Source organism: Electrona antarctica (assembly GCF_951216825.1).
Source record: "Electrona antarctica genome assembly, chromosome: 17".
Classification (NCBI taxonomy): domain Eukaryota; kingdom Metazoa; phylum Chordata; class Actinopteri; order Myctophiformes; family Myctophidae; genus Electrona; species Electrona antarctica.
Genome location: NC_136798.1, coordinates 18000864 through 18018363, shown reverse-complemented (window position 1 = coordinate 18018363; position 17500 = coordinate 18000864). Strand labels below are relative to the sequence as shown.

The following is a 17500-nucleotide window of genomic DNA, read 5'->3' as shown; positions in this document are numbered from 1 at the left end:
ATCACACAAGGAGCACACAAGATCCTTGTGTGATCGAAATGTTGATGTAATAAACAAAGAGTGGAGCTTATTTTCTTTCTTTTTTCCAGTGTGCAGACCTTATTCTTCTTCTATGTACTGTTGTTTGTCCATGTCCTGTACCTGGGCACTTGCATTAGGGGGCATTTTTTTTTGATAAACTCCAGTGTCTCTCCTCAGGCATAAATTCATCCACAGCATATCCATCTCTGGTGACAACCATGTTTGATGGTGGCATTGCAGTGCCTGTTAGCTTGTGCTGAGGCTCTAGTCTAGGCCCATTAATCATTATGGTCATACAGGCCAAATAATTAAATGCTGGGTATGTGGGTATGAAGTTAATTGACCGTGGATTGAATAACCCCAATCAAGGAAGAATGCCTGGGAGATATTATGTTTACTAAAGGCTAATTTGTAGTCCAGACATATAGCAGTCCAGACTCTGCTGGGGTCCGTGTGGAATAAACCAATGCAATTAGCAGACCTCTGCACTGTTGCAGGGTTTAAGCTCCGCATTGCGTGATTTGGACTGTCAATGGGCTCTATGCATACGCCATTTTGGAAAGAACTTGGGCCCCTTCCCTACTTCCTTCCACCAGGTGATACTAATGAAGGCTCTGTTCCATTCTGGTCAAACAGAGTCAGGGTGCTGCTATTGTGCACGTTGGCTCACTGGAAACACAGCTACACCAGTGGTTCTCAAAGTGTCCTTGAGTTGGTTCCAAATGGACCTGTACGGGTCTGTAACTCTGAGTGTACAAATGGAACCAAATGGACGCTTACAGCTCCATTTGGTTGTAACCTTGAAATGTAAAAGTTTGAGAACCACTAAATGGAACAGAGCCTAAATTAGTATCATTGGTAATAAGCCTATCTCACAGAATTTCCCCGCCCCCCTAAATACGCCCCCTTTCGGGGTTAGTGGTGATAGCGTGACGTCACTCCATAGACACTACATGTTAACCGAGGTAATTTAAGAAGTCTACAACTTTTGTTTTCTCAAGGTAAGGTTTGTTCTATCTGTTCGACCTGATTTACCATCTTGTTTGCTTCATAATAATATTGGTCTGTCACATTTTTACATTAGAAAACGTACTTAGATTCTCCAGAGAAAAAAACGTGTAAATGCTCATGTTAAAGACACCACTATTTACCGGAAGTGGGCGTGGAAAGCGGGCTGTGAGATAGGCCTATACCCTTGAAAGAAGTAGGGAAGAGGCCCAGAAGTAGGAAGAGCTATTCTGTGTGCATAGAGCCCATTTCTTTAAAGTAAGACAGTAAAAAAAGTATCAATACGTAATGCGAGAACATGCCTGAACCGTTTCCTGAAACGGAAACCACTGCACGGACTCTGTGGTTCTCAAACTGGGGTCTGAGAACCCCCAAGGCTCCTTGAGGAGTCACAGGTCTGTAACTCTGAGAGTGGAGGTGTGGTTTTGAGGACAATTGCTTAATTTGAATTGCTTTTATATAATAGGATTATAATATACTTCAACAGCGAGAGATCACAGTAAAAATCCTAAGCATTATGGTCACGCCACGAGAGCTGCTCTTGCTCGATCTGCTCTTGCTCGAGCAGGTGATAGAGTCAAGCCTAATTTATGCTCTGTCCCGCGACGGTGTCGTGCACAGAGAACAGCAGACTAAAAAGCAGAATAAAAGATGCCTAAAAAGTTTACGCATAATGGTAGATAGAGCCCAGTTTGTGTTTATCTGACCGGGTGCAAACCAAAATCAGATTCAACAATTTATATCTATCAGCAAAACTGGAAGGTAAAATATATATTAAAGAAATTGCCATAGCCCCGAACGGCTCCTGCCCATACCGTCAGTAGTCCCTTGCTATCCACATTTCTCTTCATGTCAGCGTTCGCCGTGGCTTTCTTCCGGAGAACACAAGCCAGGGATCCGAGGTTATGTACTTACAGACTCTGTCAGTGCCTTAAGCAGGATGATGTGTGCCGAGCACACTGCTGAACGCAGCTAAACGTCCAAGGCTTTACAGAGAAAGGCTTCGCAAAGATGAGCTGAGTGAGTTACACAAACATGAACTTGGTTTAATTTAAAATCCTTCTTCCCATTGGTGAAGAAAGCTCTTTTCTAATAATAACACGTACAGCCCTCTATTCTCTTTTTGTCCTCCCACTCTCTCTCCAGCTCTTTGACGGTCGTTTGCTTCTCTTTCACATTACCATTTAATTCTCAATAAAACTCCATCAGTCTTATTCTACTCCTCAGGTGACTTTCATTAATTGCGCAAGCAGAGCACGCAAGTACTGTAATCGGCTGCCTATGTCGGTCGTATGTCGGTGGTGTCAGGGATTAGCTGATGACGTAACTAAGGTACGCTTGGTGATCGGCTGTATGTATGTATGTATGTATGTATGTATGTATGTATGTATGTATGTATGTATTTGGTTAAAATGGGTAAGGTTTTAAAAAGGCAAAAGCATGCTCCGTTGCACTGGCCTAAAAGTGGGTCCTCTAAAACTGCTTCAACTTCTGAGAATGTGTGTTTGGTTCATTAGCCACCAGATGGCATAAGTATGTATGTATGTATGTATGTCTGTATGTCTGTATGTATGTATGTATTTAAAAGGGGGGCTTTTTTGTAAAATCCCAGCCTACAATACCTTCATAAATGTATGTATGTATGTATGTATGTATGTATGTATGTATGTATGTATGTATGTATGTATGTATGTATGTATGTATGTATGTATGTATGTATGTATGTATGTATGTATGTAGCGGGAGAAGAATGGAGGTCCCTTATTGGCTGTTGATGGTGACGTAACTAAGGTACGTTTCAAGGTTGGTATAAGGTCAATAACGGGTCTAAAGGATTTAGAACAGCAGTTGTAATGAAATTAGTTAGTAGCAGTACTTGCGCGCTCCGCTTGCGCACAAGTAGGCCATGTATGGCCTACTTGTGTGCAAGGCGCAAGTTGGCACTTCGACAGAGTGCATTTCTAGTGAAATCTAAATTTGCTGCATTAATCAGTGCAACCACCTGTAATTTCACCTTGATAGCCATGTCTGTCTGTCTGTCTGTCTGTCTGTCTGTCTGTCTGTCTGTCTGTCTGTCTGTCATTCCGTCATGCCTCCCTAGTGTGTCTGTCATTATCGTCTATCCCTCAAAAGCACATTGTTCCCGATGCTCTACATAATATATTTGTTGAATTGAATTGAACAAGAGGAGAAAAGGGAAAGACGGCAGCAGCGTATGACCGCCTCATTTCAAGGGGATTGTAATTTTCTGACATGATGCAAAAGGTTTTCTCTCTCTCCCTCAATCATGTTTTCCTCTCTTCAACTTTATCCGTCTGTATAGTCATGGTGAAGCCTGGCCTCACCTTGAAGGAGATCTCTGTGGTCATGACTCACCTTGAAGGAGATCTCTGTGGTCATGACTCATGGACTCTCCTTGAAGGAGATCTCTGTGGTCATAGACTCACCTTGAAGGAGATCTCTGTGGTCATAGACTCACCTTGAAGGAGATCTATGTGGTCATGGACTCACCTTGAAGGAGATCTCTGTGGTCATGACTCACCTTGAAGGAGATCTCTGTGGTCATGACTCATGGACTCTCCTTGAAGGAGATCTCTGTGGTCATAGACTCACCTTGAAGGAGATCTATGTGGTCATGGACTCACCTTGAAGAGGACCTCTGTGGTCATGGTGAAGCCGTGCGTGATGATGGGTTCTTCCTCCGCGGTGCGTCCCTTCCAGCAGTCCAGCTCGATGCAGCGGCAGCCCGACAGCAGCACCTGCTTGTACATCTCCACCGACGAGGTCCCCGCCAGCTGGCCAGCTGGTTGCGCACACACACACACACACACACACACACACACACACACAAACACACACACACACACACACACACACACACACACACACACACACACACGTCAGTCAGAGCATGGCATATGGGGCTCTATTTTCGTCAATGCTAAACCCCTTATCCCTAAACTACTTTGCCTTTTTCTTTTTTACTATTTTGACAATACGTTTTGAACAGTTCAACTAGCCGATCTACATCGACACGTTGTGAGCTTGTAGATTGGCTATTTATTCAAAATTATTTTTCAAAATTGTAAAAAAGGCAAAGTAGCCTAGTTTAGGGGTAAGGGGTTTAGCATGGACAAAAAATAAAGCCCATGAGGTCATTTTGATTGACTAAAAGACAGCCAGGGCTGTTCACAAAAGCCTTCCCCATCACTCCTCTCCAGAGCTCATTAACAGCGATCTCTGTCCTCATGCGGTGAAAACAATACAATTGTCATTATCCAAGGCAGGTGAACCATCGCCTGCCACCATTAACCAAGCAATTATCTCTTCACATTAGCAGCTGCACCAGCGCCAACATGGGGGCCGCTCCGGGCTGACAAGAAAGAGCTGGGTACTCACTTTAGACTTCAATGTCACTCTGTCTGTCTGTCTGTCTGTCTGTCTGTCTGACTGACTCTCCCTCACTCTTCCTGTAACATGCTCTCTCTCTGTCTCTATCTCTAACTCTGTCTGTGTGTGTGTTTGTGTCTGTCATAAGTCTGAAAATCATTCTTTGATCCATCGAACGAACACACACACACACACACACACACACTCTCCCTCCCTCTCTCTCTCTCTCTCTCTCCGGTTTGTCCTCTGGAGTCCCAGCCAGTCTCCCCGTGGGGGGGGGGGGGGGGGGTGGTTAAAGTGCTACATCGTTCTTTCTTAAATCAGTTAAGGAGAAGGTTCTTCTCTAAATGAGATCCTGTGCCGCGGCCCGCGCACCACATGATACGCGGCTCCGCTTCGCTATCGATTAGCGACGGCAATCAGCGGGAATTAATGCATGAAACGCCCCGATGCCCTCACATTACCTAGCATGGAGTCACCCAGCGGGACACAGACAAACATTCCTCCAACGCAGGGGAGAGGTTGACACTGACCCTGCAGGAGGAAAACCATCTACCGGAATACAAAATAGTGGTTTTCAACCCTTTTCATATCAAGAATATGTTGTTGTCGTTGGATAAGATTTTGTGCACAAATCCATGCTGCATTGATGTGGTACTATTATGAGAGATACAGTAACAGGCAAACGTTGATCAAAATAACAATTCTTCTATATTCTCTAATTGTGTAGACTTCTTATAAATTAAGTAATGCAGATGTTTAACAATAATTTAACTCTTGAGGAAGTAAAATTTTATACTCTCAAGAGTTAAAGATCTATACGTTTCCATGAACCAACTCTCCATTTTAGTTGGGGACCACCTGGAACCCCCTCAAGAACCACTGGTTGACACAACACTGTTGTCCAAGGACCCTACAAAATGATTTATTTATTTTCTTTTTGCCAAATGTAAATTTTTGTAACTGTCAGAACATTAAAAAAATAGCAGATCTACAAGCTCCCAATAAGTTAGATCGGGAAATAGGGTATAGAACGGGTTAGTTAATTCATAGTCATAAGTTTGTAAGTTTGTAAGTTTGGGTCCTGAGACATCAAATTTATCTTTTGGGTCTTGAGCTGAAAATGTTTGGGAACTCTTGATCTACAAAAGGGTCTGTCTTAGTGTTCGCACAGGGCTAATCTCTATACATTGATAGTTGATACCTCCACACATTCTGTTTCCACATATTTTCCCCATACATCTACTGTATGGGGAAAACCTTCACAGAAAATAGCTGAGAGGCTAATTTCAACATCGTTATTTAATGTACAGCATAGCAAAAACTGAAAGTTGTAATGACACGACGAGAATAAAATATTCATTCATTCTGAATCATTCATATATTCATTCATTCATTGTATTTCTATATTTTCCAGTAATTCATCTTCTTCTCATGTTTAATACCATGTTACAATATGTCTCTATCCATAATGCATAAGCAGGAAGGAATAAATGGCAGCATTGGGCGACTCAGGTACTCTGTTTTTTTTGTTTTTGTTTACTGTGGTCACAGGCCAGCGGTCCTATTGTAAGGGAATTTCCTTGTTGCCGTCGCACTGGAGAAAATTCGATTCACTTGAAAGATCTGATACTCTTCACTTCCTCTGCCGGAATAGATTTGAATAGATGAATGCTAATGTTCTCTCAATAGAAAATGGCCACTGTAGCGCGACTTGTGCTCTGCCAGGAGCACGTAGACGTGTGTGTGTGTGTGTGTGTGTGTGTGTGTGTGTGTGTGTGTGTGTGTGTGTGTGTGTGTGTGTGTGTGTGTGTGTGGACGTGCATGTCCGTTGTAAGCATGCTGTGTGCTCTGTGGCACGTACGTAGATGCCACAGTGGCCCTCATTTATCAAACTTGCACAGACCAAAAAAGTGGACGTTCATTGCTCGTCTCATCGCAATTGTTGCCATTCATCAATCTGTGAGCGTAGAGTCACCTCAGGTCTCAGCTCAGGCCAAATGTTTTTCATCGTTTGTCTGACAATCTGGCAGGCATCTAACACAAACAGAAGCCATTTTTAGGTAAAATTATGTGACCTAACATCTCAGGTTCAAGGGTTCAGCATTCAAAAACCAACACAGCAACTACAGTCTCAAGTGTTAAAATGTTAAAATCTCAGTGTTAAATGTGATCTGTGTTAAAAAGGCTGTATAAATAAATACAATCTGTATTATAAATCTAAACTATGTGAAAGTGCAACATGGATCAAGTGTAAACCACATTGTCACAGCATCTAAAATCTAACATACCCAATTACCCATAGACGTCCCTAACATAAACAGGTAGTTGCATTTACAGTGTACAGGGTTCTCCGAACGCCCAGGATGAAGTTCTTTGTCCTTTCTATTAGTAACGCCCGACGCTCAGGACGAAGTATTGTCCAAAAGACGAAGTTTATTGATACGAGAACGGATCGCATGGCTGTATAGCCCAGGCGCGCCTGCTGGGCTCTCCTCGGTGACGCGCAAGAGTGAGGCGTCATCGAAAAACTCCCTCCCCTGTTTAGCTGATGAAAACGAAAATCTTAAAACGTTCATAACTCGCGATCTAAATCATCCCGTCTTTTTCTGAAAAAAGATCCTGTGTTAGACGGCGCTCCGCGGTCCAGTCGCTAGTCTCGATAGATTTATTCTTGTCTCCCGTTGTTGTCGATCGACTCTATAGCGGTGTGGCTATTGTTAGCTGCTACACAACATCATGAACTTCCGGCCGGTCCGTCCGGAAAAGGCGTCCGTGTTTATAAATCGACTGGGCGCATGAATGTAATGGATTAAATAGTTCCGGGCAATTAAAGTAAAAAACAAAACAAAAAAACAATTAGGTTAGATGCTTCAATCAGTCACCCATATAAATGAGATTTAACAGCAATTTGGACTCAATTAAGACCTATACGGGCGTGTAGATGCGAAAGGATTTTAATTTAGTAAAACAGCAGCGAAATGGACATTTCCCCAGGTTTCACTGTCTGTCTAGCTTTTTGGAACTAGCTTTTTCCCCCCTGCTTTTTAATCTGCTGTAGCACAAGATACTCACAGCTGCTGTCACCAAACGCATCAATATGTCATAGAGCACTGAAGCCTCATTACCTAGATGTGCGTCGTCTTCCTTGGAGTGTCAGTATATGCTGACATAATTAATACAGTTTTAGCTGCAGAAGCGAGGGCTCACGATTATGTCATTTTTATGTGATGATTCATTGTCACACAAATAATTAATGACTTAATAGTATTTTAGTCCATTGGCGCGGCAAGAGGTGTTAATACGGGTCGTGTTAATACGGGCCTGCGCGAGATGATTCCTGTGATGGTTTCTACGTTAGATTGATAAATGAGCTAGATTAGATTGATAAATGAGATGTGTCCGTGCGTGCGTGCGTGCGTGCGTGCAATGTGTTCTCCTGCAATAGGCCACATTTGGGGACAAAATAAATGTTGTACAATAAAAGACTTGATTGGAATCGGCATGCCCAATTAGATTTGACTGAAGTTTCATAAGGTTAGGGTGGGGGGTTGGAATTGGGGTTGTTCGCAAAACCATGCGTGTGTGAGTGAGTGTGTCTGTATTTTTGTGTCTCTGTGTGTGTGTGTGTGTGTGTGTGTGTGTGTGTGTGTGTGTGTGTGTGTGTGTGTGTGTGTGTGTGCGCGCGCGCGTGTGTGTGTGTCTACAGTATATGTGTCTGTGAGCGTGCATGTGTGCGCACACACATACAGATGTGTAATCTCCAGGCTATAGAAACTCATGAATATCAATGAACGGGTCTGATGGAGCAATGTGATTGGGTAAATTGTAAATTGGTAACGACGACCAGAGATTATGCTGGGTTACGTAAATGTAGTCCATTTCCATGCATAGGGTAGGTGTGCGCTAACGCCTGCGAAGGTAATTGTGTTTCCGAATGAACAAGTGGACCATCCATGCGTGAACATCAGGGGAAACACATTCCACTGTTTGGGAGTAAAGTAGAACAGAGGGAAATAGAACTACTGTATGAACGGAGCAACTACCTCTAAATCATTTTGGAAAAAACACTGTATACTTCTATTTCAAATATATTTGAGAAAATGCTACTACAGTATTTGTCTTTAAAAAAGTGTTACACCTTGCAACACCTTGAAAAGATGCTTTCCCCCCCCCAAAAGCTTTATATCAAGATACCCTTGCCTACATGGATTTACTGTATACATTTCTAAAAGCAAAGATATGTTGTAGTTTTGTAAGCTAGCTTGTGACACAACATACACTACATTGAACGTTGGCGATGTAAACGCATGTTTTCACCAATAAAGCTCCTCAATGACTGAATTGAATTGGGAGAGAGAAGAGTGTATCTGTGCATAAACGTACAGTTCAGCGTGTGTGTCCATGCGTGTGTGTCCATGCGTGCGTGTCCATGCGTGTGTGTCCATGCGTGTGTGTCCATGCGTGTGTGTCCATGCGTGTGTGTCCATGTGTGTGTGTCCATGCGTGTGTGTCCATGCGTGTGTGTCCATGTGTGTGTGTCCATGTGTGTGTGTCCATGCGTGTGTGTCCATGTGTGTGTGTCCATGTGTGTGTGTCCATGCGTGTGTGTCCATGCGTGTGTGTCCATGCGTGTGTGTCCATGTGTGTGTGTCCATGTGTGTGTGTCCATGCGTGTGTGTCCATGCGTGTGTGTCCATGTGTGTGTGTCCATGTGTGTGTGTCCATGTGTGTGTGTCCATGTGTGTGTGTCCATGTGTGTGTGTCCATGTATGTGTGTCCATGCGTGTGTGTCCATGTGTGTGCGTGCGTACCTGTGAGGTATGTATTGTGTGATGAGTTGATAAAGTATTGGGTCAGGGGAAGTGTCATGTCTTCACTCTGGTCCAGTTTCTCTGGAGGGATGATGCAGTTCTCCTCACTGTCCAGATACCTGGCGAAGCCCTCCACCGAGATCTGACCTGCACGCACGCACGCACACGCACACACACACACACACACACACACACACACACACACACACACACACACACACACACACACACACACACACACACACACACACACACACACACACAGAGAGAGATAACATGTTAGTCGTGCAGAGTTGGAATCGTGAATCTTGTTTGCTGTGCTTACTGGGTCAGATTTAGACGTATCATCGGGCAAAATTGGAGCAGGTGATGAAAAACGGGTCAGCTATTTTCCCTTTTTTTTTTTTTTTTTTTCTTTTTTTACACATATAGAACATATTTCATAATGTCACCTATGATGGCATGCGCAAAACAGTGATGGCAGGTTGAAGGTGAACTTTAAGCACAGCATGATGTTTTATAGCAGTTGTACATCGACTGTAGTTATGCAATTATGAATGTTGTTTACTCTACTTACTGGTTAAAATCGAGACGTTTCATTGGGAAAACACTTTCTATGAAGCCCATGTCTATAATGCATAATAAACTTATAACAATGTATAATTATACTTAACAGTGCCCGTTGGGGGGTGATCAGGTGTGATCAATTGGCTAATAAAGGGCAAGGCATCATTGTGATGTCAGAACAGGCCAACTCCATATGGAGATCTAAGATCACTGCATGGGCAGTGGCTTTTTTGCTGGTTCTGGACAAGCGGCAATGCGAGCGACTTCACACCGGGCACTGCACTCAGTGTGGAACCGACTTTACACCGGGCTCTGCACTCAGTGTGGAACCGACTTCACACCGGGCACTGCACTCAGTGTGGAACACGACTTCATACCGGGCACTGCACTCAGTGTGGAACCGACTTCACACCGAGCAGCCACTGCACTCAGTGTGGAACCGACTTCACACCGGGCAGCCACTGCACTCAGTGTGGAACCGACTTCACACCGGGCTCTGCACTCAGTGTGGAACCGACTTCACACCGGGCTCTGCACTCAGTGTGGAACCGACTTCACACTGGGCACTGCACTCAGTGTGGAACCGACTTCACACCGGGCTCTGCACTCAGTGTGGAACCGACTTCACACCGGGCTCTGCACTCAGTGTGGAACCGACTTCACACCGGGCTCTGCACTCAGTGTGGAACCGACTTCACACCGGGCACTGCACTCAGTGTGGAACCGACTTCACACCGGGCAGGCACTCAGTGTGGAACCGACTTCACACCGAGCAGCCACTGCACTCAGTGTGGAACCGACTTCACACCGGGCAGCCACTGCACTCAGTGTGGAACCGACTTCACACCGGGCTCTGCACTCAGTGTGGAACCGACTTCACACCGGGCTCTGCACTCAGTGTGGAACCGACTTCACACCGAGCAGCCACTGCACTCAGTGTGGAACCGACTTCACACCGGGCTCTGCACTCAGTGTGGAACCGACTTCACACCGAGCAGCCACTGCACTCAGTGTGGAACCGACTTCACACCGAGCAGCCACTGCACTCAGTGTGGAACCGACTTCACACCGGGCTCTGCACTCAGTGTGGAACCGACTTCACACCGGGCTCTGCACTCAGTGTGGAACCGACTTCACACCGGGCTCTGCACTCAGTGTGGAACCGACTTCACACCGGGCACTGCACTCAGTGTGGAACCGACTTCACACCGAGCACTGCACTCAGTGTGGAACCGACTTCACACCGAGCACTGCACTCAGTGTGGAACCGACTTCACACCGGGCACTGCACTCAGTGTGGAACCGACTTCACACCGAGCAGCCACTGCACTCAGTGTGGAACCGACTTCACACCGGGCAGCCACTGCACTCAGTGTGGAACCGACTTCACACCGGGCACTGCACTCAGTGTGGAACCGACTTCACACCGGGCTCTGCACTCAGTGTGGAACCGACTTCACACCGGGCTCTGCACTCAGTGTGGAACCGACTTCACACCGGGCACTGCACTCAGTGTGGAACACGTGTGTCAAGTTTGAAGTCGGTGGGGCAAATTGTTCTCGAGTTACGTGGGTGGATTACAGACGTACACACATAGACGTGGTGCATTAATAGATAGATGAGCACTCAACAATAATCAGAAATCAAGTATCATATTTCATTTGCTTGCTGGATACTTAATAGACTTACTGGCAGTTTTTCCACTTTAAGATGTTTCACTTCACTTGTGAAGTGAAACATCTTAAATATAAATGTGTGCTCGCTCAGTACAGCACAAACATTATGTCCTAATAATAATAATAACAGCATGTGAAATGTCTCTCTACAGCCATGAGAGAATAGCAGAGCATGTAATTACCAGTTGTACATAATCTCTACTGTGGTCCTCCCTCCCTCTCATACGCATTAATTATCTACCTCTCTCCACCTGTCTCTCTGACTGAAGACAGCTCAGACTGAGTTGGATGTGCATGGACATTAAAAGGTCTTTTAACACGAGAAGCCACTGACAAGCATAGTAATTCATCATCAATGAGAGGCGAGTGGGCAGACGCTGGAAAACTGACAGGCATAGCGAAAAGCGGGTGATTGTGCTTTTATCTCTTTCTCTCACGCACACACACACGCGTGCCCACACACATGCGTGTCCCCACACACACACACACACACACGCGCACACGCACACGCACACACACACACACACAGAGAGAGTTGGAGTTTGTTTTCTTTTGAGGTTCTGGTTTTCTGGACAGTGACCGGTCACCGGACAGTGTCATCTGCTGTCATCTGCTGACATTTTTGTTTGCCATTTTCCTTTGAGACTGTTGTGTTTGTTTGTTATTATTTGAATTATTTACTGTATAACCGTATATATATTTTTTGCATATTAAATTCAGCTCAAGTTATCTGCCTATCCTTTTATTGAGAAAAGAATAATAAACTGACTCCTCCCTCATATTGGTGCTACAATTACGAGTGTTGCATTATACTCTTTCTTTTTTTTAATGTTTTTTTTTGTGGCTTTCGCCTTTATTTTATATATTTTATGGAGGGACAGACAGTAGGCTGACAGGAAATGGGGAGAGAGATGGGGGGAAGACATGCAGTGAAGGCTGTCGGGATCGGGAGTCGAACCCGCGGCACACTGCCAGACTGGATTACCAGCCAAGGTGCCTGGACCACTGGGCCATGGCCCAGGCCACCGTTATACTCTTATCAGTTCAGTAAGGGACACATCTTTCATTTTCCAAAAAAAAGGACTGTTGTGTCTTCAAGGGACGTACGGTTGGCAACCATTACAACATATATCGAAGCAACTTCATTCCAAGTCACTGCTATCTCGGTGATCAATACATCTGTCAGTCAAACAGATAGGCAGGCAAAACAAATTCAATAAGCTCTCACTGGTCCAAAACCAATTAATTTAATTAAATGTGTGCGTGCGTGTTTGCGTGTGCACTCACGACGACATTTGTACCAAGCTACTTCTCCATCTTATTTCACACCGCTCCCATTCCATGTCTCCTCTTATTGCCAATACAGGGGCAAATTTATGGACTCCAATAAAACTCACTCACTCACTCACTCCCCCCTCTGTCTCTCTCTCTCTCTCTCTCTCTCTCTCTCTCACTCTCTCACTCTCTCTCTCTCTCTCTCTCTCTCTCTCTCTCGCTCTCATCGGTATGCTAAATATGCTAAGTGATGCTAGCTTGCCAGTCTCACTGTCAGCAGGCCCCCCAGGTCAGTTTATGCTAATTAATGCGGCATGGCCTCTGCAGAGTAGCAGTAGACTAATTAACACTATACCTCTGTGACATCTGAGCCCAGCTCAGTTCTCCCTCTGACCCCCCCGTGAGGACCCCCCACAACGCTGTCCCAGGTGGCATATACTCAGCCATGGCACATTTATTGCACATTTCATCTCTGTCGGGTTGAAACCTCTTTTGTAAATGAACCCAGAGTTCCAGTGAAGATGAATAGGTGTGTTTTGTTTTATTTATTTTTATATATAAAAAACATTTTGGGATTTAGTATTGTGTAAGAGGTGTTCCCCCGTAAAAAATGCTATCTTGTGCCACCACCTAAATCCTTAAAACACCTCCGCTAACCATTACATTATGCATAGGTGTGGTTTGGGCGTTACGCAACTTAAACCAATCAGTGTGCCAGGTGCCATTCCCTTTAAGAGATCTATTATCCAGAATCCATTATGCCCTGGATCTTGCCTTATGGAAGAGCAACGCGGGCTGCCTTGGAATACATTTATATTAGATACAGAGCGTTTTGTTTTGTGTGTCCAGTATCTGACTATCTGCCATCCATTCTGCGACCAACACAGCCAAGTGGTGCTTATGGGGAATTTTACATTTGAACTACATTACATATTTGCTGCGTAATGGGGTGATGAGGTGATGAAACTGAACGAGGGAATCGTGCACAGTGCGTCTTGGTACAAATCTAATAACTTCTTTGACTAGACAATTAAACACAATGAGCACAAGGAATTGACAGATTAGAGGGAAATTACAATCACAGCTTTGTGGAGAATTAAGACAGAACGAGACCTCTGAGCTGTGAATGTTTTGCAACATGCCTGAGGCAGCTCCAACTCAGGTCGCACCATCTGAGGAGCGCATTCTTTTATCATGGCACACGATCGAGCCCATGATCTCTACAAAACAGCACATGAATGCTCGTTCCAAGTGGCATAGTCCAACAAAAACATTAATATTATTAATAATACTCACTCGACAAGCATTTTCAGATAAAACCTGACCTCGTTTGCCAACAATGTGAGGATGTTTCTTAATGTGTGTGTGTGTGTGTGTGTGCGTGCGTGTGCGTGCGTGCGTGCGTGCGTGCGTGCGTGCGTGCGTGCGTGCGTGCGTGGCACTCAGCCAGCAGCCGGAGCTTTAGAGGAAGAACATCGCTGTACAAATCAAACCCAGTTTAATTAAAAGCTCTCTGCTTTTTGCCAGTGCTCGGTAATATTATGTTTTTGCAGAGGAGAATTTAAAATAATTTCACTGAGTGGATGTGCTTCAGGGCTGCAACAGTTCATAGAACTAGTTGAATTAAATAAATCTAATGAAAACAGAAAAAAATAGCAGATCTACAAGCACACACCACGGCACAACGCATGGTGAGCTTGCAGTTGTTTTCGCCTTTTGTTGTACAACTAATAATACACAGTTATTTTGTGTGACACTGGTTATTAGTAATTATTTCTAGGTTTGAGTACTTGAGTAATATCCTACTATAAATGCTCTCTCTGCGTGTCTGTTTGTCTGCGTGCGTGTGTGTGTGTGTGTGTGTGTGTGTGTGTGTGTGTGTGTGTGTGTACGGTTGTAATGCACGTAACTGCACAACCCCACCGACTTCACATTCGACACACGCGTTCCACACCCCCACAGGGGGAGCTCGGTGTCAAGTCGGTCGGACCCACGGTTGTCCAGAACCACCACAAAAGGCTCTGCTCAGGCTCTGCCAGTGGGCCTAATTATAGCCTAAGTCCCCTCACTTGTGCAATTCACAGCCTCTGGCAACCCCACACCTGCAAATTGATTACTTAACCAATAACCACTACACTTTTCACAGTCAGTTTGCACTCTTCAGGCACAGGCAGACAGACAGAGGCAGACAGACAGATACAGAGATCTCCATATACAGTATGGGCACAAAAGGGACACAGATAGTTAAAACGGGTGCTATGACAAGTTGACAACAGGTATTATTAGGTTCCCAAGTTGCATCGTTCTCAAGTAGGCCGGAGGCCGACGGGCACGTACAGGTCTAGTCTACAGATAATGTTCAATTGAATGAATGATGAATGATTTTATTTATTTAAGTGTCATGCCACCTTGTGGCCCATCCCTCATGGGATTATATGACACCTTTTCACACAAGTTACAATAAACAGTTATACACTTATAGTTCTTTACTTATACTGCTGATCGCATGCTACTGATCGCATACAACATAAATATAAATACAATAAATCAAAACAAAACAAAACATAAAACATGTTCGGGGGGAGGGAAGCTGGGCGGGGAGGGGCCGATAACTGAGTAGGACAAAGGCTCTACGTCCTCCCAGTGGGGGCTCCTCACTGGTAGGTGAGTAGGGTACAACACAGTACAACAGCAGTGACAACACAGAAATATGTGGGGAGGAAGTTGCAGCCCTATTCACCTTCAGAGAAATGTGATTCTGATGAGGCGTTAAGGTGTATGTAATCATCAGAACGGGTTGCCTGTCTTGTCTGTCTATGATAACTTGGAGATGAATATGGCTTGAAATGGTGCCGTCATCTCTCCTTGAGAGCCTGGCTTTTTTTTAAAGCCATTTATCCATCTGCCTTCACACAATGTCGCCGTGTTTGATAAAAGCCCAGTCAAGGACTCAGATGCCATGATGGAGCATGTCTGTCTGGGGTGGGAAGATCAATTCAGATTTCAGAATGGCTCTTCTTGTTATCCGAGAGAAACGATGGAAAGAAGAGAGAGAGAGAGCGTGGGGACCGAAGCCACTTTTCCACTCCTCCTCGTCCTAAATAATAACAATCTGTCAGGGCAGACCTCAGGCATTGCTAGTTCAGCGCGCGTGTGTGTGTGCGTGCGTGCGCGCGTGTGTGTGTGTGAAATGGAGACCCAGTTTTATTCTTCTGTCGAGTGTTCTAGGGATTAATATGTATGATACTGTGTCAGGGCAGACCTGAGGCACTGCATTGCGTGCGTGCGTGCGTGCGTGCGTGCGTGCGTGTCAGTGTGCTTAGGGATGCTAGCATGAATGCACATGCTCAGCATGCATGCATCCGCCATTATGTATCAATGTTCACATTTACATACAGCATGTTGAGCATACCGTACAGTACAGTACAGTATGCATGTGGGTCATTTCCTGAGTGATCTTTTGAATGTATGTGTCTTTGCCTATACGGTACATAATGTACTGAATGTATGTGTCTTTGCCTATACGGTACATAATGTACTGAATGTGTCTTTGCCTATACGGTACATAATGTACTGAATGTGTCTTTGCCTATACGGTACATAATGTACTGAATGTGTCTTTGCCTATACGGTACATAATGTACTCGTATGTGCGTGTTTCCCTGTCAGTGCATGTCCGTCGTCCGTCGACTACCTTTTTTCACTGACGAAATCGAAATGGAAACTAAATCAAGCTAAGCTATGATGACTAAAAGTAAGACTAAATACATTGACAACTTCGTCAAAAATAAAAACTAAACTAAAATGTTCGCAAGGGACTAGTGGACAAAAGATCCAGTATAAGTAAGACACAAGTCATTTTACACTTGGTTGCATGCTGAAAATAGCAGATCTACACGCGTTGCAGCGTGACACGTTGTGCCATTACCACTTAACCTCTTAAACCCCAGGGGGGGGAATCTAAAACATCAGAGTTTTAACCATTATACCATTATTATGTGTGTGTGTGTGTGTGTGTGTGTGTGTGTGTGTGTGTGTGTGTGTGTGTGTGTGTGTGTGTGTGTGTGTGTGTGTGTGTGTGTGTGTGTGTGTGTGTGTGTGTGTGTGTGTGTGTGTGTGTGTGTGTAACTCTGGAAGTCTCCACGGAGCAGATGGCAGCATTTCCTCCGGGTAGAAACATGCTGGTCATGATGGGTAGAATCTGTCATTGGGACCAAAGGACACACGTCTTCCAGAGAGCATATGGCAGAGAGCGGTCACGCCACACCCCAGAAACTCACACTCAGTGGTGGAAAAAGTACTCACTTACCAATACAATGTAGAAATACTTTGTTACGTAAAAGTACAAAAGTATGGGAAAGTTTGTGTCTGTCCTGTTGTCTTTGTTTTGTTTGTCTGTTCACATTTGTCACTGTTTAACTGTTTTTTTGTTTTTTCTTGTTTATCACATGTATATACCTTTTTTATTATGTATTGTATTTGGAACATTTACACTACCTGTCACTATTATTTCTTTCATTTTATATCACTTAATTACTCATTATCTGTCAATGATATTCTGAAGTTATGTCATATACAAAATGCCTAATAAAAACAGTATTCAAAAAGTACAAAAGTATTGGCATCAAAATGTACTTAAAACACCAAAAGTAGCTCCCAATGCGTCGCATCGCGACACATTGCCATATTTTGTCAATAAAGATGTCAATCCATCAATCCATCAATCCATCAATCCATCAATCCATCAAT

The 17500-nt window shown here is 44.4% G+C and overlaps 1 protein-coding gene across 1 annotated transcript in view; it reads right to left on the bottom strand.

Annotated features, from left to right (window-relative positions):
- Positions 1-17500, bottom strand: part of plcb1l (phospholipase C beta 1-like) — a 220270-nt gene that overhangs the window by 61563 nt on the left and 141207 nt on the right. Inside the window, exons 10-11 of the mRNA XM_079525533.1 lie at positions 9234-9380; positions 3675-3832 (exon numbers count right to left, since the gene is read on the bottom strand). Coding sequence (XP_079381659.1) covers positions 3675-3832; positions 9234-9380 — 305 coding nt within the window. The remainder of the gene's footprint in view (positions 1-3674; positions 3833-9233; positions 9381-17500) is intronic.